This window comes from Pseudophryne corroboree, chromosome 10 (assembly GCF_028390025.1).
Source record: "Pseudophryne corroboree isolate aPseCor3 chromosome 10, aPseCor3.hap2, whole genome shotgun sequence".
NCBI lineage: Eukaryota > Metazoa > Chordata > Amphibia > Anura > Myobatrachidae > Pseudophryne > Pseudophryne corroboree.
Genome location: NC_086453.1, coordinates 121,491,451 through 121,514,747, shown reverse-complemented (window position 1 = coordinate 121,514,747; position 23,297 = coordinate 121,491,451). Strand labels below are relative to the sequence as shown.

General features: G+C 47.5%; 1 protein-coding gene across 1 annotated transcript in view; it reads left to right on the top strand.

Annotated features, from left to right (window-relative positions):
* Positions 1 to 23,297, top strand: part of TMEM143 (transmembrane protein 143) — a 124,809-nt gene that overhangs the window by 76,234 nt on the left and 25,278 nt on the right. The window contains exons 3-5 of the mRNA XM_063942775.1: positions 2,867 to 3,064; positions 21,807 to 21,943; positions 23,017 to 23,296. Coding sequence (XP_063798845.1) covers positions 2,867 to 3,064; positions 21,807 to 21,943; positions 23,017 to 23,296 — 615 coding nt within the window. The remainder of the gene's footprint in view (positions 1 to 2,866; positions 3,065 to 21,806; positions 21,944 to 23,016; position 23,297) is intronic.

The following is a 23,297-nucleotide window of genomic DNA, read 5'->3' as shown; positions in this document are numbered from 1 at the left end:
ACTAGAGAGATATTGCGCCAGGTCAAGGGACCCTCAGGCGATAGCTGTGGACGCTCTAGTGACACCGTGGGTGTACCAGTCAGTTTGTGTTCCCTCCTCTGCCTCTCATACCAAGGGTACTGAGAATAATAAGAAAACGAGGAGTAAGAACAATACTCGTGGTACCCGGAACTTCAAGAGATGATCTCAGAGGACCCATGGCCTCTGCCGCTCAGACAGGACCTGCTGCAGCAGGGGCCCTGTCTGTTCCAAGACTTACCGCGGCTGCGTTTGACGGCATGGCGGTTGAACGCCGGATCCTGAAGGAAAAGGGCACTCCGGAGGAAGTCATTCCTACGCTGATTAAAGCCAGGAAAGATGTAACTGCAAAGCATTATCACCGCATATGGCGGAAATATGTTGCTTGGTGTGAGGCCAAAAAGGCCCCAACAGAGGAATTTCAACTAGGTCGATTTCTGCATTTCCTACAAGCAGGAGTGACTATGGGCCTGAAATTAGGCTCCATTAAGGTACAGATCTCGGCTCTGTCGATTTTCTTCCAGAAAGAACTAGCTTCACTACCTGAAGTTCAGACGTTTGTGAAAGGAGTGCTGCATATTCAGCCCCCGTTTGTGCCTCCAGTGGCACCTTGGGATCTCAACGTGGTGTTGAGTTTCTTAAAATCACATTGGTTTGAGCCACTTAAAACCGTGGATCTAAAATATCTCACGTGGAAAGTGGTCATGTTATTGGCCTTGGCTTCAGCCAGGCGTGTGTCAGAATTGGCAGCTTTGTCATGTAAAAGCCCTTATCTGATTTTCCATATGGATAGGGCGGAATTGAGGACTCGTCCTCAGTTTCTCCCTAAGGTGGTATCAGCTTTTCACTTGAACCAACCTATTGTGGTGCCTGCGGCTACTAGGGACTTGGAGGATTCCAAGTTACTGGACGTAGTCAGGGCCTTGAAAATTTATGTTTCCAGGACGGCTAGAGTCAGGAAAACTGACTCGCTATTTATCCTGTATGCACTCAACAAACTGGGTGCTCCTGCTTCTAAGCAGACTATTGCTCGCTGGATTTGTAGCACAATTCAGCTGGCGCATTCTGTGGCTGGACTGCCGCATCCTAAATCAGTAAAAGCCCATTCCACAAGGAAGGTGGGCTCATCTTGGGCGGCTGCCCGAGGGGTCTCGGCTTTACAACTTTGCCGAGCTGCTACTTGGTCAGGGGCAAACACGTTTGCAAAATTCTACAAATTTGATACCCTGGCTGAGGAGGACCTTGAGTTCTCTCATTCGGTGCTGCAGAGTCATCCGCACTCTCCCGCCCGTTTGGGAGCTTTGGTATAATCCCCATGGTCCTTTCGGAGTTCCCAGCATCCACTAGGACGTCAGAGAAAAAAAGATTTTACACTTTAGTCCGTAGTGGATGCTGGGCGCCCATCCCAAGTGCGGATTGTCTGCAATACTTGTACATAGTTATTGTTAACTAAAGGGTTATTGTTGAGCCATCTGTTGAGAGGCTCAGTTGTTTTCATACTGTTAAACTGGGTATAGTATCACGAGTTATACGGTGTGATTGGTGTGGCTGGTAGGAGTCTTACCCGGGATTCAAAATCCTTCCTTATTATGTCAGCTCGTCCGGGCACAGTGTCCTAACTGAGGCTTGGAGGAGGGTCATAGTGGGAGGAGCCAGTGCACACCAGGTGACCTAAAAGCTTTCTTTAGTTGTGCCCAGTCTCCTGCGGAGCCGCTATTCCCCATGGTCCTTTCGGAGTTCCCAGCATCCACTACGGACTACGAGAAATAGATTTACCGGTGAGTAAAATCTAATTTTTTTTCTTGCATCTCTGGAATTTCAGAAGATGGTAGCAAACGTGTTTGTTTTTTTGGGGGTTTTTTTGTTTGTTTTTTACTATCCGTTCTGACCGACAAAAATGGCACAATGCATGCTGTCTGAGCTATGTCATGGCGGGATTGATTGATAAACTTTGATGTGCCTTATATTGATTTGGTTTTGCTTGCAAATACAACATCAAACCTCCAGAAAACATCCCACTTTAGGGGTATATTCAATAAGAGTCGGGTGCATTCCGACATGCAGTTGTCTGAATGGACCCGACAACCACTATTCAAAGAGCGGCCAAATCAGACTGTCTGATTTGGGCGTTCCCGGTGTCCTGTCCTGCTGCTGCTGTCAGCGGCTGCCGGGTGCGCTGACAGCGGCAGCGGGGGGAGCTGACAGCGGGGGAGGGGGGGAGGTGTCAGCGGCTCCGTGGGAAGGGAGGGGGGTAGATGGCTGTAGCGGTGGGGAGAGCAGCGGAGGAGGAGGAGATGGAGCGGAAGAGAGGAGGAGATGGGGGGGGGGGGGGGGGGGGAGAGCAGGAGACGGGGTGAGCAGCGGCTGCAGTAGCGTAACTGGAGGCTCACGGCAGCGTCCACCCGGCTCCAGCAAGCGGGACCTCGCTTGCTGGAGCAGGGTGGATGCTGCGGTCAGCGGAGGCGGTGCCCCATCCTCCTGCTACGGCCGGGACCTCGCTATTGAAGCTGGGTGAACGCTGCCGCTGGGTTCCTGCTCTCCCCGCTGCTCAATTTCAAATCAGTCTAAATCAACATTTAAAAAAATTATCTGTTAGTAAATTTATGTTTTTCTCCTTATAACACAACATTAATTAAGATCAATTTTCATTGAATTGAAATCGATGAAAATGGATCTTCAGTAAATATACCCTGTTCTATTGATCTATCGGTCTTTCTATATCTGAATTTAAAATTTAGAAATGTGTTTTCAATTTAAAATATATGCTTGGTTTATTGGAAATACAGATGAATGATAGAGTTTATATTTTTGTTGGATTTTCTGATACAGTATGGTTTGTCCCTCTAAGGTCCTATATGATCCCATCAATCCAGACCGTGATGCCATGCTGGAAACCGCCAGCCTCACAGAAGCAGAGAGACTATCTAGAGAAAAGGAAGTCCTGGAACATTTGCAGCAGGTTCTTGATCAAGCCAATTACAATGTATTGTCGGAGGATGCTTTGGCATATGCTCTAATAGTACATCACCCACAGGATGGAGTGCAGGTACTGGTTACATATGTTCCTTTCTCCTGAGCCGTACAAATGTACCATTTGCCTTTATACAGAGAGAGAAATCCGTACTAGTGACAGCACAATTTTGGAACCAGCGTGAACCTCATGAATTTTGGATGCACAGTTTTTGCCCTAAATTATTTTCAGTCATATCTGATTTTGGTATTTAAAAATGATATTTGAATAGGCTGTAGTGTTTATTGGTGTTGATTTAAAACATTCTTACCTACTTTCCCAGAAGTTGCAGTAGCCTCAAGGTTTTTTTTGGAAGAGTTGCTGGATCTTCCGCAGCACACCCGCTTCCATAGTGAAGCGAGCAAGATGTGGAAAAAAACACCAGGAATCGCGGCTCTGTTTTGAGTGGGCAGAGCTAAATGACACAAAATGTAATTTGGCCCTGCCCCTTCTTCGCTGACCCACGAATCACAACATTTGGATGCTATGGGGGTGGGGCCTAATGACATAATAGCCCTGTCCCACCCCCACAGATGCCTGCAGTGTCTCCACTCTGGGCTCCTCCTGGAGACAAGTCCTAAAAGATAGGCAAGTATGATTTTAACTATATTTTATCTGAATTGCTACAGAAATGCGTACAGTTCAGGTACAGTATATCTGTTGTCAGCAACTTATGGCTTCAATCTGATATGGAAGTAAAGTTAAAAAAAAAAGCAAGAAACTGCACCTGAGCAAAGCCATATTGGGGCAAATGTAACGTGCAGAGAGAATTAGATCTGGGTGGGATGTGTTCAAACTGAAATCTAAATTGCAGTGTAATTATAAAGCTGTCTAACATTTGTGGGCTACTTGCTACTAAGCAGCCAGCATTTACCCTGCACAGAAAAAATATCATTGTGTTTGCTCCCCTTGCATGGCAACATGGGCCCTCATTCCGAGTTGTTCGCTCGGTAAAAATCTTCGCATCGCAGCGATTTTCCGCTTAATGCGCATGCGCAATGTCCGCACTGCGACTGCGCCAAGTAAATTTGCTATGCAGTTAGGAATTTTACTCACGGCTTTTTCATCGGTCTGGCGATCGTAATGTGATTGACAGGAAATGGGTGTTACTGGGCGGAAAAAACGCAGGAGTGGCTGGAGAAACGGGGGAGTGTCTGGGCGAACGCTGGGAGTGTTTGTGACGTCAAACCAGGAACGACAAGCACTGAACTGATCGCAGATGCCGAGTAAGTCTGAAGCTACTCAGAAACTGCTACGAGGTGTGTAATCGCAATATTGCGAATACATTGTTCGCAATTTTAAGATGCTAAGATTCACTCCCAGTAGGCGGCGGCTTAGCATGAGCAAATCTGCTAAAATTCACTTGCGAGCGAACAACTCGGAATGAGGGCCATGGTTTGTTCCAGATACAAAGTTACATACTTTTTCTCTAACGTCCTAAGTGGATGCTGGGGACTCCGTAAGGACCATGGGGAATAGCGGCTCCGCAGGAGACTGGGCACAAAAGTAAAAGCTTTAGGACTACCTGGTGTGCACTGGCCCCTCCCCCTATGACCCTCCTCCAAGCCTCAGTTAGATTTTTGTGCCCGAACGAGAAGGGTGCACACTAGGTGGCTCTCCTGAGCTGCTTAGTGAAAAGTTAGTTTTAGGTTTTTTATTTTCAGTGAGACCTGCTGGCAACAGGCTCACTGCACCGAGGGACTAAGGGGAGAAGAAGCGAACTCACCTGCGTGCAGAGTGGATTGGGCTTCTTAGGCTACTGGACATTAGCTCCAGAGGGACAATCACAGGCCCAGCCATGGATGGGTCCCAGAGCCGCGCCGCCGGCCCCCTTACAGAGCCAGAAGACTGAAGAGGTCCGGGAAATCGGCGGCAGAAGACGTCCTGTCTTCAATAAGGTAGCGCACAGCACCGCAGCTGTGCGCCATTGCTCTCAGCACACTTCACACTCCGGTCACTGAGGGTGCAGGGCGCTGGGGGGGGGCGCCCTGAGACGCAATAAAAACACCTTAGATGGCTAAAAATACATCACATATAGCTCCTGGGCTATATGGATGCATTTAACCCCTGCCAGTTTTTCCTTAAAAAAGCGGGAGAAAGGCCGCCGAGAAGGGGGCGGAGCCTATCTCCTCAGCACACAAGCGCCATTTTCCCTCACAGCTCCGTTGGAGGGAAGCTCCCTGGCTCTCCCCTGCAGTCCTGCACTACAGAAACAGGGTAAAACAAGAGAGGGGGGGCACTAAATTTGGCAGATTAATAATACAGCAGCTATATAAGGGAAAAACACTTATATAAGGTTATCCCTGTATATATATAGCGCTCTGGTGTGTGCTGGCAAACTCTCCCTCTGCCTCCCCAAAGGGCTAGTGGGGTCCTGTCCTCTATCAGAGCATTCCCTGTGTGTGTGCTGTGTGTCGGTACGTTGTGTCGACATGTATGAGGAGGAAAATGGTATGGAGGCGGAGCAATTGCCTGTAATAGTGATGTCACCCCCTAGGGAGTCGACACCTGACTGGATGGTCGTATGGAAGGAATTACGTGATAGCGTCAGCACTTTACAAAAGACTGTTGACGACATGAGACAGCCGGAAAAACAGTTAATACCTGTCCAGGCGTCTCAAACACCGTCAGGGGCTCTAAAGCGCCCGTTACCTCAGATGGTCGACACAGACCCAGACACGGACACTGACTCCAGTGTCGACGGTGAGGAAACAAACGTATTTTCCAGTAGGGCCACACGTTACATGATCACGGCAATGAAGGAGGTTTTGAACATTTCTGATACTACAAGTACCACAAAAAAGGGTATTATGTGGGGTGTGAAAAAACTACCCGTAGTTTTTCCTGAATCAGATGAATTAAATGAGGTGTGTGATGAAGCGTGGGTTTTCCCCGATAAAAAACTGCTAATTTCTAAAAAATTATTGGCATTCTACCCTTTCCCGCCAGAGGTTAGGGCGCGTTGGGAAACACCCCCTAGGGTAGATAAGGCGCTCACACGCTTATCAAAACAAGTGGCGTTACCGTCTCCGGATACGGCCGCCCTCAAGGAGCCAGCTGATAGAAAGCTGGAAAATATCCTAAAAAGTATATACACACATACTGGTGTTATACTGAGACCAGCAATCGCCTCAGCCTGGATGTGCAGTGCTTGGGTGGCTTGGTCGGATTCCCTGACTGAAAATATTGATACCCTGGACAGGGACAGTATATTATTGACTATAGAGCATTTAAAGGATGCATTTCTATATATGAGAGAGGCACAGAGGGATATTTGCATTCTGGCATCAAGAGTAAGTGCGCTGTCCATTTCTGCCAGAAGAGGGTTATGGACGCGACAGTGGTCAGGTGATGCGGATTCCAAACGGCATATGGAAGTATTGCCGTATAAAGGGGAGGAGTTATTTGGGGTCGGTCTATCGGACCTGGTGGCCACGGCAACGGCTGGGAAATCCACCTTTTTACCTCAGGTCACCTCTCAGCAGAAAAAGACACCGTCTTTTCAGGCTCAATCCTTTCGTCCCCATAAGGGCAAGCGGGCAAAAGGCCACTCATATCTGCCCCGGGGCAGAGGTAGGGGAAAAAGACTGCAGCAGGCAGCCTCTTCCCAGGAACAGAAGCCCTCCCCCGCTTCTGCCAAGTCCTCAGCATGACGCTGGGACCTTACAAGCGGACTCAGGTACGGTGGGGGGTCGTCTCAAGAATTTCAGCGCGCAGTGGGCTCACTCGCAAGTGGACCCCTGGATCCTGCAGGTAGTATCTCAGGGGTACAAATTGGAATTCGAGACGTCTCCCCCTCGCCGGTTCCTGAAGTCTGCTTTACCAACGTCTCCCTCCGACAGGGAGGCGGTATTGGAAGCCATTCACAAGCTGTATTCCCAGCAGGTGATAATCAAGGTACCCCTCCTACAACAGGGAAAGGGGTATTATTCCACGCTGTTTGTGGTACCGAAGCCGGACGGCTCGGTGAGACCTATTTTAAATCTGAAATCCTTGAACACTTACATACAAAGGTTCAAATTCAAGATAGAGTCACTCAGAGCAGTGATAGCAAACCTGGAAGAAGGGGACTATATGGTGTCTCTGGACATCAAGGATGCTTACCTCCATGTCCCAATTTGCCCTTCTCACCAAGGGTACCTCAGGTTTGTGGTACAGAACTGTCACTATCAGTTTCAGACGCTGCCGTTTGGATTGTCCACGGCACCCCGGGTCTTTACCAAGGTAATGGCCGAAATGATGATTCTTCTTCGAAGAAAAGGCGTCTTAATTATCCCTTACTTGGACGATCTCCTGATAAGGGCAAGGTCCAGGGAACAGTTAGAGGTCGGAGTAGCACTATCTCAAGTAGTGCTACGACAGCACGGGTGGATTCTAAATATTCCAAAATCGCAGCTGATTCCGACGACACATCTGCTGTTCCTAGGGATGATTCTGGACACAGTCCAGAAAAAGGTGTTTCTCCCGGAGGAGAAAGCCAGGGAGTTATCCGAGCTAGTCAGGAACCTCCTAAAACCAGGCCAAGTGTCAGTGCATCAATGCACAAGGGTCCTGGGAAAAATGGTGGCTTCTTACGAAGCGATTCCATTCGGCAGATTCCACGCAAGAACTTTTCAGTGGGATCTGCTGGACAAATGGTCCGGATCGCATCTTCAGATGCATCAGCGGATAACCCTGTCTCCAAGGACAAGGGTGTCTCTCCTGTGGTGGTTGCAGAGTGCTCATCTTCTAGAGGGCCGCAGATTCGGCATTCAGGACTGGGTCCTGGTGACCACGGATGCCAGCCTGAGAGGCTGGGGAGCAGTCACACAGGGAAGAAATTTCCAGGGCTTGTGGTCAAGCATGGAGACATCACTTCACATAAATATCCTGGAGCTAAGAGCCATCTACAATGCTCTGAGCCTAGCAAGACCTCTGCTTCAAGGTTAGCCGGTGCTGATCCAGTCGGACAACATCACGGCAGTCGCCCACGTAAACAGACAGGGCGGCACAAGAAGCAGGAGGGCAATGACAGAAGTTGCAAGGATTCTTCGCTGGGCAGAAAATCATGTGATAGCACTGTCAGCAGTGTTCATTCCGGGTGTGGACAACTGAGAAGCAGACTTCCTCAGCAGACACGACCTCCACCCGGGGGAGTGGGGACTTCACCCAGAAGTCTTCCACATGATTGTGAACCGTTGGGAAAAACCAAAGGTGGACATGATGGCGTCCCGCCTCAACAAAAAACTAGACAGATATTGCGCCAGGTCAAGGGACCCTCAGGCAATAGCTGTGGACGCTCTGGTAACACCATGGGTGTACCAGTCAGTGTATGTGTTCCATCCTCTGCCTCTCATACCCAAGGTACTGAGGATCATAAGAAGGAGAGGAGTAAGGACTATACTCCTGGCTCCGGATTGGCCAAGAAGGACTTGGTACCCGGAACTTCAAGAGATGCTCACAGAGGACCCGTGGCCTCTACCTCTAAGAAAGGACCTGCTCCAGCAGGGACCCTGTCTCTTCCAAGACTTACCGCGGCTGCGTTTGACGGCATGGCGGTTGAACGCCGGATCCTGAAGGAAAAAGGCATTCCGGATGAAGTCATCCCTACCCTGATCAAAGCCAGGAAGGATGTAACCGTACAACATTATCACCGTATTTGGCGTAAATATGTTGCGTGGTGCGAGGCCAGGAAGGCCCCTACAGAGGAATTTCAACTGGGTCGTTTCCTGCATTTCCTACAAACAGGACTGTCTATGGGCCTAAAATTAGGGTCCATTAAGGTTCAGATTTCGGCCCTGTCGATTTTCTTCCAAAAAGAACTGGCTTCAGTTCCTGAAGTACAGACGTTTGTCAAGGGGGTACTGCATATACAACCTCCTTTTGTGCCTCCAGTGGCACCTTGGGATCTAAATGTAGTTTTGGGATTCCTAAAATCACATTGGTTTGAACCACTTTCCACTGTGGACTTAAAATATCTCACATGGAAGGTGGTAATGCTGTTAGCCCTGGCTTCGGCCAGGCGTGTCTCAGAATTGGCGGCTTTATCCTATAAAAGCCCTTACCTAATTTTTCATACGGACAGGGCAGAATTGAGGACTCGTCGTCAATTTCTCCCTAAGGTGGTTTCAGCATTTCACTTGAACCAGCCTATTGTGGTGCCTGCGGCTACTAGGGACTTGGAGGACTCCAAGTTGCTGGACGTAGTCAGGGCCCTGAAAATATATGTTTCCAGGACGGCTGGAGTCAGAAAATCTGACTCGCTATTTATCCTGTATGCACCCAACAAGCTGGGTGCTCCTGCTTCTAAGCAGACTATTGCTCGCTGGATTTGTAGTACAATTCAGCTTGCACATTCTGTGGCAGGCCTGCCACAGCCAAAATCTGTAAATGCCCATTCCACAAGGAAGGTGGGCTCATCTTGGGCGGCTGCCCGAGGGGTCTCGGCTTTACAACTTTGCCGAGCAGCTACTTGGTCAGGGGCAAACACGTTTGCTAAATTCTACAAATTTGATACCCTGGCTGAGGAGGACCTGGAGTTCTCTCATTCGGTGCTGCAGAGTCATCCGCACTCTCCCGCCCGTTTGGGAGCTTTGGTATAATCCCCATGGTCCTTACGGAGTCCCCAGCATCCACTTAGGACGTTAGAGAAAATAAGAATTTACTTACCGATAATTCTATTTCTCATAGTCCGTAGTGGATGCTGGGCGCCCATCCCAAGTGCGGATTGTCTGCAATACTTGTACATAGTTATTGTTACAAAAATCGGGTTATTATTGTTGTGAGCCATCTTTTCAGAGGCTCCTCTGTTATCATGCTGTTAACTGGGTTCAGATCACAGGTTGTACGGTGTGATTGGTGTGGCTGGTATGAGTCTTACCCGGGATTCAATATCCTTCCTTATTGTGTACGCTCGTCCGGGCACAGTATCCTAACTGAGGCTTGGAGGAGGGTCATAGGGGGAGGGGCCAGTGCACACCAGGTAGTCCTAAAGCTTTTACTTTTGTGCCCAGTCTCCTGCGGAGCCGCTATTCCCCATGGTCCTTACGGAGTCCCCAGCATCCACTACGGACTATGAGAAATAGAATTATCGGTAAGTAAATACTTATTTTTTTTTGCTTTTACTTACAAACATGAATCAGGCACTTTGTCACCACTATGACCTGCACTTCTTGGTGAGTTCTACCACCTGAAGGCATGAGCTGTTTTTTTTTCATCCACTCATTGTGTTGTGACATTATTATTTTGATGTATAATAGATGTTTTCTGTGATTACGGAGTATTAGAGATGTGTAGGACAAACTTTAAGTGGAAATGCCTCTCCTTTCCTGGCTTATAGAGCCCTCTAGCACTATTTTAATTGGCTGTTGGACTGGGCAGGCCTATCTGTGACATAAACCTTCAGAGCCAGCGTAGTGAAATCTGACATTTTGAAATAGGGGTGGCCATGGATGGGGCGCCATGGAATTATTGCGGTCTAACCATTGTTGGTAGGTTGTCCATGCTCTAGCATTACACAATCTGAGGAGCAAAGCAAGAATACTTCTGCCAATATGTGTGATAGTCTCACGCTCACTAAATTATATTTCTACCTGCCCAGTAGATATCAAGCAGCAAATCTGTTTAGTTATGAAATCTGCTCCTACATGTTAAACGGGGTGTAGTATGTTATGCCGGCGCTTGGGATCCCGGCACCCAGCATATCGGCACCGGGAACCCGACCGCCGGCATGCAGGCAACGGGGTAAGCGCAAAAGAACCACGTGCTTGGCGTGGCGCGCCACGCTCTTTATTCTGCCTCCAGGGGTATCGTGGACACCCCAAGAGGGAGAATAGTTGTCGGTATGACGGCTGTCAGAATTCCTCCCGTTAAAATGTACAGTTGTATGCAGGTGACAAGTAAACTTTATACTAGGGATGTCACATCTAAGGGATTCTGTATTGATATGAGCTGCTCACTGGACGGCTTGTGCACACGGTGATCTAAGTATGATAGATTTAGGAGTCTGAGTCTGTGCAATGAAAAGATCACTTGGTTGTGGTGATTAGTTTCCCAGCAGACACGCAATGTGAGTTTCCAAGTAATGGGCGCTTCCTATGATCAAAGTTGGACTGTGACATTTCTGAATGATCCTTTTATTCAATCACATTGTTTGATATCATTAAATAATCCTTTAAAGTGCACCTGTCACCCACTCACAGTGAAGGCGCTCGATTTGTGGGCTGCGCCAGTATTTATGAGAATGCAGTCCATCAATTCATTAGCAAGCCATCCCTCATAAATAGCTTACCGTGAAGTGCCTCAGTAATCTGTCACTGCCTCCTAACAGATTGATAGGCTGCACTCTCATAAATATTGATTTAGCCTACACGTTGGCTGGCTTTTCTGCGTGTAATGTAGTTGGAAAATATAGATTTTATCTGATTTCTCCTATTAACATCATCTGATCTAAGTGCAAGTACTTACTTGCAATGTTTGTGCTTATAATCATTTTGTGGTGGAGGGGCGATCTGTAAACATAAGCACACAGGCACAAATATGGGCACATAATGCTATCCTTGTATACTCGCACTTCAAAAGGGCAAAACAATCGTCCGAGAGTATCATACTGTTAAGTAGGGATAACACGTAGTATATGTCCCTAAGTACAGAACTCAAACTGATTTATTAAGCTGGGCACACACTGGCCCTCATTCCGAGTTGATCGCTAGCTGCCGTTGTTCGCTGCATAGCGATCATTTAAAAAAACGGCTAATCTGTGCATGCGAATGCACTTCAATGCGCACACGTGGCGTACGGGTACAAAGAGCATCGTGGTTTTGCACTGGTTCTAGCAACGCTTTCAGTCGCACTGACGGTACAAGGAGATTGACAGGAAGTGGGAGTTTCTGGGTGGCAACTGACCGTTTTCTGGGAGTATTTGGGAAAACGCAGGCGTGGCCGGGTGTTTGCTGGGAGGGTATCTGACGTCATTACCGTGTCATTCGTCGCAGCAATCATCACACAGAATAAGTAACTACAGGGCTGGTCTTGTTCTGCACAAAATGTGTTTGCAGCCGCACTGCTGTACAGGCGTTCACACTCCTGCCAAGCGAAAATACACTCCCCCGTGGGCGACGACTATGCGTTTGCACGGCTGCTAAAAACAGCTAGCGAGCGATCAACTCGGAATGAGGGCCACTATGCGATACAACAAACGATGCGACAATCGTTCCAATTTCACTAAATCCCAGAACTCACAATATAGAGCGTACACACTATGCAATCTTCCAAACGATGGCACCATACATTGTGTTGGATGATTGTAATCAATCATTGCTTCTGTGAACTATGGGGTTAATTCAGAGTTGATTGTAAATCTGCTAAATTCAGCACATTGAATGCCCAGCACAGGGCTAGTCCGCCCCGCATGTCAGGCGATACCTTTCCCGCACAGGTACAAAAGCATTGCACGGCGGCAATGCTTTTATACCTGGTGAGTAGCTCCCTGCAAGCGCAGCTCCTGCGCTCTGGCAGAGAGCTACTGGCTGCCGTGGCCCGCCCACCCAACGGTCCAGACATGCCTCCATTGTCCAGACCGCGAACGCCGTTGGCACGCCCCCTCCAGCCCCGCGACCACCTTTGCCTGTCAATCAGGCAGAGGCATTCGCAGCCCTGAGATGCTCATAGCAGCTCACTGGGCTCCCAGGGTGCGAACGCGCAGTGCGGCCGCTGCACATGTGCACTCCACAGAAAGATTCAGACTGCAGTCGCTACTGCTGAATTAGCCCCCATGTGCGATTGTGTACACACACTATGCCATGTGCACCATATCTTACCTTGCATCGTCCTATCTAATGGGCAACACATTAGATGGGAAGATGCGATGAGTGACAGCCGGGAATGACGGATTGGGTGTACACACTATGATTTGTACAATATATTGTTCTGATCCACAACGGAACAATATATCATACAATGTATCGCATAGTGTGTACCTGTTTTTATCTAACCAAATTTCAGTTTGACTAGATATATTTAAAGAAGTGGTTGGGGTACTGTGGATAAAAGTACTATGCAAATGTTCCTACTAGCAAGGCAAGGTTGTTTTGGAAGATTTTGCTCTAAATCATTAATAAATGACACTTAACACCCTAACTTGCAAATATTTTTTCTTTTTCTTTTTTGCTTTTATTACAATTTCTACTTTTTATTTATGTCTCATTTGAAATACATTTTGCATATGCCCAAATTTCTGTCATACCTGAATAATAAAAAACAAAACACTTTCATATTATTGGTTTAACGCATGCAATATTAAATTATTTTTTTTTATACATTTAAGAAATCTGGACCTTCCACCCCCACTCCCAAAATGCATTGATGTCACCCACATCTGCTGATCTTACAAATATGTATCATAGGGGTATATTCAATTGCAGTCGAAGCTGCAGTCTTGTCGGAAAGACAGCAGTTTCCGACTGATTTAGGTCTGAAGTGGTTCCGAATTATTCAATAGGGGCTGGTTTTTTTCTGACAAGTCGGGAATTCCCAACTTGTTGGAAAATACGTGGTTTGGTGGAATAGCCGCGGATCCCCGTTTCCAACAATCTCAATCCGACTTTAAAAAAAGTCGAATTTAGGAGATGAGACGGGGAGCGGGGTCATGTTATGAGTGGTGTGGGGACGAGACGGCGGGCGGGTGCGGAGGACGGGAGAGGAGATGGAGCGGGAACGGATGAGGCTTAGGAGGAGCTGAGAGGAGGAGACGAGTTCTTTTGTCGGAAACGCAGCCAAATCCGACAGGTTTTGGCCCCGTTTCCAACAATCTCAATCCGACTTTAAAAAAAGTCGAATTTAGGAGATGAGACGGGGAGCGGGGTCATGTTATGGGTGGTGTGGGGACGAGACGGCGTGCGGGCGCGGAGGACGGGAGAGGAGATGGAACGGGTGAGGCTTAGGAGGAGCTGAGAGGAGGAGACGAGTGACGGAGGCGGGACCTCGTTTGCTGGAGCCGGGTGCCGTGAGGTCTGGCGGCGGCGGCCCATCCTGCGGCATAGCCGCTGTGTTCCTTGCTCTCCCCGCCGCGATGGCCTGCTAGCGAGACGGAGCAGGAGGGTGCCTGTTCAGTGTCATTCCGACTTTAAAAACTGTCGGAATAGAAACATAGAAACATAGAATTTGTCGGCAGATGAGAACCACTTGGCCCATCTAGTCTGCCCCTTTTTTTTTTTTTTTTTTTTTTTTTTTTTTTACATTATTTTTATCTCTAACCTTATTTGATCCTACTTTCTTTGTAAGGATATCCTTATGTCTATCCCATGCATGTTTGAATTGCTCTACTGTCTTAGCCTCTACCACCTCTGATGGGAGGCTATTCCACTTGTCCACTACCCTTTCTGTGAAATAATTTTTCCGCAAATTTCCCCTGAACCTCCCCCCCTCCAGCCTCAGTGCATGTCCTCGTGTCCTATTGCTTCTCTTCATTTGGAGAATGTTTCCCTCCTGGACTTTGTTAAAACCCTTGATATATTTGAAAGTTTCTATCATGTCCCCCCTTTCCCTTCTCGGCTCCAAACTATACATATTGAGATTTCTTAGTCTTTCTGTGTATGTTTTGTGATGTAGGCCATGCACCATTTTAGTTGCCCTCCTTTGTACAGTTTCTAATGTATTAATATCCTTTTGAAGATATGGCCTCCAGAACTGAATACAGTATTCTAGATGAGGCCGTACCAATGACCTATACAGTGGCATTATTGCTTCTTTCTCTGACGTCCTAGTGGATGCTGGGGACTCCGTAAGGACCATGGGGAATAGACGGCTCCGCAGGAGACTGGGCACATCTAAAGAAAGCTTTAGGACTATTTGGTGTGCACTGGCTCCTCCCCCTATGACCCTCCTCCAAGCCTCAGTTAGATTTCTGTGCCCGGCTGAGCTGGATGCACACTAGGGGCTCTCCTGAGCTCCTAGGAAGAAAGTATATGTTAGGTTTTTTATTTTCAGTGAGACCTGCTGGCAACAGGCTCACTGCACCGAGGGACTAAGGGGAGAAGAAGCGAACCTACCCAAGTGGTGGTAGCTTGGGCTTCTTAGGCTACTGGACACCATTAGCTCCAGAGGGATCGAACACAGGACCCGACCTCGTCGTCCGTTCCCGGAGCCGCGCCGCAGTCCCCCTTACAGAGCCAGAAGCAAGTAGGTGGTCCGGAAAATCGGCGGCTGAAGACTTCTGTCTTCTCCAAGGTAGCGCACAGCACTGCAGCTGTGCGCCATTGCTCCTCATGCACACCACACGCGGTCACTGATGGGTGCAGGGCGCTGGGGGGGGGGGCGCCCTGAGCAGCAATATTAACACCTTGGCTGGCGAATTGACACCATATATAGCCCCAGGGGCTATATAGGTGTTTATTAACCCCTGCCAGAACTTTTACAATAGCGGGAGAAAGCCCGCCGAAAAAGGGGCGGAGCCATCTCCCTCAGCACACTGGCGCCATTTTCCCTCACAGCTCTGCTGGAGGGATCGCTCCCTGGCTCTCCCCTGCAGTCCTGCACTACAGAAAAGGGTTAAAAAGAGAGGGGGGGCACAAATTAGGCGCAGTATATATATATTATGCAGCTATAAGGGAAAACACTCTCTATAGGTGATATCCCTGTGATATATAGCGCTCTGGTGTGTGCTGGCATACTCTCCCTCTGTCTCCCCAAAGGGCTTTGTGGGGTCCTGTCCTCTGTCAGAGCATTCCCTGTGTGTGTGCTGTATGTCGGTACTGCTGTGTCGACATGTATGATGAGGATAATGATGTGGAGGCGGAGCAAATGCCTGTGAATGGGATGTCACCCCCTGCGGGGTCGACACCGGTGTGGATGGACTTATGGAAGGAATTACGTGACAGTGTCAACTCCTTACATAAAAGGTTTGACGACATAGGACAGCCGGCTGCTCAGCTTGTGCCTGTCCAAGCGTCTCACATGTCATCAGGGGCTCTAAAACGCCCGCTACCTCAGATGGCAGACACAGATGTTGACACGGATACCGACTCCAGTGTCGACGACAATGAGACTAGTGTACCTTCCAATAGGGCCACCCGTTACATGATTGAGGCAATGAAAAATGTATTACACATTTCTGATAATACCCCAGATACCACAAAAAAGGGTATTATGTTTGGTGACAGAAAACTACCAGTAGTTTTCCTGCATCTGAGGAATTGATATGAGGTGTGTGAGGAAGCGTGGACTTCCCCCGATAAGAAATTGATAATTTCTAAGCAGCATACCCTTTTCCGCCAGAGAATAGGTCACGTTGGGAAATAACCCCTAGGGTAGATAAAGCGGTTACACGCTTATTAAAAAAGGTGGCACTACCGTCACGGATACGGCCGCCCTGAAGGACCTGCTGATAGAAAGCAGAAAACTACCCTTAAAGCTATATACACACACACGGGCATTATATTGAGACCTGCTATTGCCTCGGCATGGATGTGCAGTGCGGCAGCTGCGTGGTCAGATTCCCTGTCGGATAATATTCATACTATAGATAGGGACAATATTTTGCTGAAAATAGAGCATATAAAAGACGCTGTCTTATACATGCGTGATGCACAGAGGGATATTTGCCGACTGGCATCACTAATAAGCGCTATGTAAAACCATTGCCGCCAGACGGGGGTTATGGACTCTGCAATGGTCGGGCGATGCCGATTCAAAACGGCACATGGAAGTTTGCCCTAGAAGGGGGTGGAACTGTTTGGGGATGGTCTTTCAGACCTTGTTTCCACAGCTACGGCTGGGAAATCAAAACTTTTGCCACAAGCTACCCCACAGCAAAAGTAAGCACTGTATTATCAGGTAAAGTCCCTTCGGCCCCAGAAAAGTAGAGGGCTAGAGGCTCATCTTTTCTGCCAAGAGGAAAAGGTAGAGGGAAAAAGCGGCAGCACACAGCTAGTTCCCGGGAGCAGAAGTCCTCCCCTGCGTCCGGTAAGTCCACAGCATGACGCTGGGGCTGCTCAGGCGGACCCGGGTACGGTGGGGGCCCGTCTCAGAAATTTCAGCGCACAGTGGGCTCTCTCACAGGTGGATCCCTGGGTTCTTCAAACAGTATCTCAGAGGTACAGGCTGGAATTCGAGACGTCTCCCCCCCCCCCCCCCCCGCCGTTTCCTAAAATCTGCCTTACCGGCAACTCCCTCTGGCAGGGAGGCAGTGTTGGTGGCTATCCAAAAAACTGTATTCACAGCAAGTGATTTATCAAGGTACCCCTCCTTCAACAGGAAAAGGGTTACTTTTCCACAATGTTTGTGGTACCGAAACCGGACGGTTCGGTGAGACCCATCTTAAATTTAAAATCCTTGAACACATATAACAAAAGATTCAAGTTCAAGATGGAATCGCTCAGGGCGATTATTGCGATCCTGGACGAGGGGGATTACAGGGTCTCTCTGGACATCATGGATACTTACTTGCATGTCCCCATTTACCCTCCTCACCAGGAGTACCTCAAGATTGTGGTACCGGACTGTCACTATCAGTTCCAGACGCTGCCGTTTGGATTATCCACGGCACCGAGGGTCTTTACCATGGGTAATGACCGAAATGATGATACTCCTTCGCAAGAAGGGAGTTTTAATTATCCTGTATTTGGACGATCTCCTGATAAAGGCGAGGTCCAAGGAACAGTTGGTAAGGGAGTAGCACTTTCTCGGGAAGTGCTGCAACAGCAGGACTGGATTCTCAATTCCAAAGTCACAGCTGGTCCCGACGACACGTCTTCTGTTCCTGGGAATGATTCTGGAAGCAGACCAGAAAAAAGTGTTTCTTCCAATGGAAAAAGCCGAGGAGTTGTCATCTCTAGTCAGAAACCTCCTAAGACCGGGACAGGTGTCGGTACATCAATGCACACGAGTCCTGGGAAAAATGGTAGCTTCGTACGAAGCAATTCCATTCGGAAAGTTCCACGCAAGGATTTTCCAGTGGGACCTGTTGGACAAATGGTCCGGGTCCCATCTCCAGATACAGCAGCGGATAACCCGGTCGGCAAGAACCAGGGTGTCGCTGCGGTGGTGGCGGCTGCAGAGGGTTCATCTACTAGAGGGCCGCAGATTCGGAATACAGGACTGGGTCCTGGGGACCACGGATGCCAGCCTTCGGGGCTGGGGTGCAGTCACACAGGGAATAAAATCCCAAGGACTATGGTCCAAACAGGAGTTTTCACTTAACATAAATTTTCTGGAGATAAGAGCCATTTACAAGGCCCTAAGCAAAACAAGGCCCCTGCTTCACCAGCCGTACTGATCCAATCAGACAACATCATGGCGCTCGCCCATGTAAACAGGCAGGGCGGCACAAGAAGCAGGAGGGCGATGGCAGAAGCCACAAGGATTCCTCGTTGGGCGGAAAATCATGTGGTAGCACTGGCAGCAGTGTTCATTCCGGGAGTGGACAACTGGGAAGCAGACTTCCGCAGCAGACTCCACCCGGGAGAATAGGGACTTCATCCAGAAGTCTTTTAAATGCTGGTAAACCGTTGGGAAAGACCACAGGTGGACATGAGGGCATCCCGCCTCAATAAAAAAGATATTGCGCCAGGTCAAGGGAACCTCAGGCGATCGCTGTGGACGCTCTAGTGACACCGCGGGTGTACCAGTCGGTTTATGTGTTCCCTCTCATACCCAAGGTACTGAGGATAATAAGGAAAAGAGGAGTAAGAACTGTACTCATTGTTCCGTTTTGGCCAAGAAGGGCTTGGTACCTGGAACTTCAGGAGTTGATCTCAGAGGACCCATGGTCTCTGCCACTCAGACAGGATCTGCTGCAGCAGGGGCCCTGTCTGTTCAAAGACTTACCGCGGCTGCATTGACGGCATGGCGGTTGAACACCGGATCCTGAGTGAAAAAGGCATTCCGGAGGAAGTCATTCTTATCCTGATCAAAGCCAGGAAGGATGTCAGCCTGAAGTTCAGACGTTGTAAGGGAGTGCTGCATATTCAGCTCCTTTTTTGTGCCCCAGTGGCACCTTGGGATCTCAATGTGGTTTTGAAGTTCCTGGAATCACATTGGTTTGGGCCACTTAAAACCGTGGATTTGAAATATCTCACATGAAAAGTGGTCATGTGTTGGCTCTGGCTTCGGCCAGGCATGTGTCAGAATTGGCGGCTTTGTCATAAATAAAAGCCTTTACCTGACTTTCTATATGGATAGGGCAGAGTTGAGGACTCGTCCTCACTTTCTCCCGAAGGTGGTATCAGGTTTTCACTTGTACCAACCTATTGTGGTGCCTGCGGCTACTAGGGACCTGGAGGATTCCAAGTTACTGGACGTAGTCAGGGCCTTGAAAAATTATATTTCCAGGACGGCTGGAGTCAGGAAAACTGACTCGCTGTTTATCCTAGATGCACTCAACATGCTGGGTGCTCCTGCTTCTAAGCAGACTATAGCGCGCTGGATTTGTAGCACTATTCAGCTTGCGCATTCTGCGGTGGGACTACCGCAGCCTAAATCTGTAAAAGCCCATTCCACATGGAAGGGGGCTCATCTTGGGCGGCTGCCCGAGGGGTCTCTGCTTTACAACTTGGCCGAGCTGCTACTTGGTCAGGGGCAAACACGTTGCAAAATTCTACAAATTTGATACCCTGGCTGAGAAGGACCTTGAGTTCTCTCATTCGGTGCTGCAGAGTCATCCGCACTCTCCCGCCCGTTTGGGAGCTTTGGTATAATCCCCATGGTCCTTACGGAATCCCCAGCATCCACTAGGACGTCAGAGAAAATAAGATTTTACTCACCGGTAAATCTATTTCTCGTAGTCCATAGTGGATGCTGGGCGCCCATCCCTAGTGCGGATTGTCTGCAATACTTGTAAATAGTTATTGTTACACAAATCGGGTTGTTATTGCGAACCATCTATTCAGAGGTTCCATTGTTATCATACTGTTAACCGAGGTTCCTATCACGAGTTATATGGTGTGATTAGTGTGGCTGGTATGATTCTTACCCGGGATTCAAAATCCTTCCTTATTGTGTCAGCTCTTCCGGGCACAGTGTCCTAACTGAGGCTTGGAGGAGGGTCATAGGGGGAGGAGCCAGTGCACACCAGATAGTCCTAAAGCTTTCTTTAGATGTGCCCAGTCTCCTGCGGAGCCGTCTATTCCCCATGGTCCTTACGGAGTCCCCAGCATCCACTACGGACTACGAGAAATAGATTTACCGGTGAGTAAAATCTTATTTTCTTTCTGCTGCTGATTCCTCTCCCAATGCAGCCAAGCATCTGACTAGCCTTCCTCATTGCCTTGTTACATTGCTTACCTGCCTTTAAGTCATCTGAAATAGTGACTCCTAGATCCCTTTCCTCCTCCGTAGTTTCCAGTATAGTGCCATTAATACTATATTTAGCTTTAGGATTTTTGAGACCCAAGTGCATGATTTTGCATTTTTTGGCATTAAACTGTAATTGCTTAACCATTCCTCTAGTCTACCTAGATCCTCAATCATTTGTTTTACCCCACCTGGGACTGTCTACCCTGTTGCATACCTTTGTGTCATCTGCAAAAAGGCATGCTTTCCCTTTAATGCCATTTGCAATGTCACCAATAAAGATATTAAAAAGCACTGGTCCAAGTACAGATCCCTGGGGTACTCCACTGGTAACATTTCCCTCCTGTGAATGCACTCCATTTACCACAACTCTCTGTTTTCTATCCTTCAACCAAGATCTTATCCATTCAATAATCCTAATATCCAATCCCAAACTTTCAAGTTTATTTAGCAGTCTGCGATGTGGAACAGTGTCAAAAGCCTTACTAAAGTCTAGATAAGCTATATCCATGGCTCCACCTTTATCCATCACTTTAGTCACACAATCAAAAAAGTCAATAAGATTTGTTTGACATGATCTCCCCCCAGTGAATCCATGCTGTTTGGGATCCTGTAAATTGCCGTATTTGAGATAATCTACAACTCTTTCTTTTAAGAGTGTTTCCATCAATTTCCCTACTACTGATGTAAGACTCACTGGTCTGTAGTTGTTTGCCTCTTCCTTGCTTCCACTTTTTGTCGAGAACTGCCAAATCTGACAGGACAGGACAATGTCATTCCGACAGTTCATTGAATAGTGCTTTGTCGGATACTGTCGAATAATGCATGTCAGAAAGGATCCCACTTCATTTGAATATACCCCATAGTCAGCATATGTAATAGCATTTACAAGTGACATATTAATCAAAATGAGAGTAATTAAGAGTGAGAGTCAATTGTCTGCATATTTCTGCTTGCACACTCCTGAGATGGCGAGACCAAATTGGTGAAAAAGTCTGCGGTTTATGCTTCCAAATGGCAGTTTGGGCAGGTTTAGCCACTTTACACAGCTGAATCCTGGCACTTTTGACTGGGACAAGTGCAATAAGCAGTGGGAACACTCTGCAGTTGTGCTCAGTCGGAGCAACAATGAAATAGCTCCATTGGGCAGTATCCGGATAATAGGTTGACACCAAATTGTTGACATGCATATGGTTGACATGGTCAAAAGGTCGACATATGAAAAGGTCAACATAAGGATTTTGGATTTAAAAAAAAACAACCTTCTGACTGTCGATCCATTGGTCGATCCATTGGGCGCCCATTACTTAGAACGCCCCCCCAAAGAAACAAATCCTTAACACTACTGTAACTGTACAGGCGCCTATTCTGGACTGTGAATGAATTTACTTTTAAGTTTAGAACATGTGCCTGAGCAACAACCATACACTTGGCTAAATTTAAACATGAACAATTTAGATTGTTTTGCTAAACTGCATAATAAATACTAGAATAAGTGCTGTTCTTTTTTTAGGTTCATGTTAATCTTGACAAGTATGAATATATCCGTTACTGGGCTCTTGGACAGAGACTTGGACCACTAGCTTTACTGATGACCCCAAAGCCTCAGGATTCTCTGTTCACCCGTTCTCCCCGCACCCCACCAGAAAGGCAAGACAATTTTCTGGGTGCTGACCTTGTACAATGTAATTATAGAATACTGCCATACCTAATAACCACACAACAGAATGCATATTATGATTGTGATTTATAGTCTTCCCTTAGTGTGTGAAGTGTGTGTTACCCATACCCATGCATGAATGGGTTTTACTTGGGTGTTGCAATTACACAGCTTGTATTACCTGTTCTGCTCATTGAATACTGTCCTACTTTAGAGAAATACCAGCATACCATATCATACTGAACTCTACCAGGGTAATGGAGTGGTAACTTTGTGGTCACTCCACTTGTCTTAGTGTAATGGACCAGGTAAAATCCCTTCAGATCAGCAGGGGGGGGGGAGCGGGAAGCCCCAGAAAGAGGCTTGGCTAACCATTAGACAGTGCATGGTCTGAGACCCTTGAATATATCCTTAATACTGCTAGGGCATGCATGATAATATACCACATTAATAACAGCAATGCCCTGCAGAAAATACACCATAGCCCTGTGCAGTATAAGGTAACATACAGTATGTGTAATGTATAATTCAAGTGCACAGTCTGGAACCTGATCCTTAGAGTAGCAGGTGGGCCCCCTGACACTGGGGCCCACCAGAGTTTTCCCTTGTACCCTGTGGCCCAGTCCAGCCCTATCCCCAAGACTCGCTTAGCCATCAGTCAATCCCAAGTGATTTACCAAGGCAGCTGCTTGAGATTGACTGACTTCTTTCATTCTCGTCAATAGAGACTAATTGAATAGCAGTTTACAAAAACTATATAGATTCTACATACAGCACACCACCCCACTGAAATAAATAGGCCATTGGAATGAATGGGAAAAGCTTCAATACCTATATATTCATTTTATGTTGTTATTATTATTATTATTATTATTATTATTTTTAATCCACACAGATTATTATTATTATTAATAATAATAATAATAATATTTATTTATTTTATTTTGTTTCGGTTATCAATTAACAATTTCATATGTACAGTATTTTTCTGTTTTTATGTTTGACATTGTTTTTTAGTTTATACCTTTCTCTTACAGTTCATTTTCTTGTCTAAATACTGTAGGAGATACTTTAAGCGTGTTCTAGTAGCAGCTCGCCCTAAAAATTCCCATATGGTGTTAAAATGCTTTAAGGACATCCCCTTGGAGGGCTTAGAGCAGCTGCTTCCCGTGGTAAAGGTCCGCACTTCCAGTTTTGATCGCACCTTACTGAACACCATGCTGCTGGTCAGTGGAAGCATAGTGTTTGTCAATGTGGGAATGGTGGTTCTTACAGATCTGAAGATTGGGACTTCCTTCCTCCTCTTTTTATTTGCTGGATTCATGACGTTCCGAACTTGGAAGG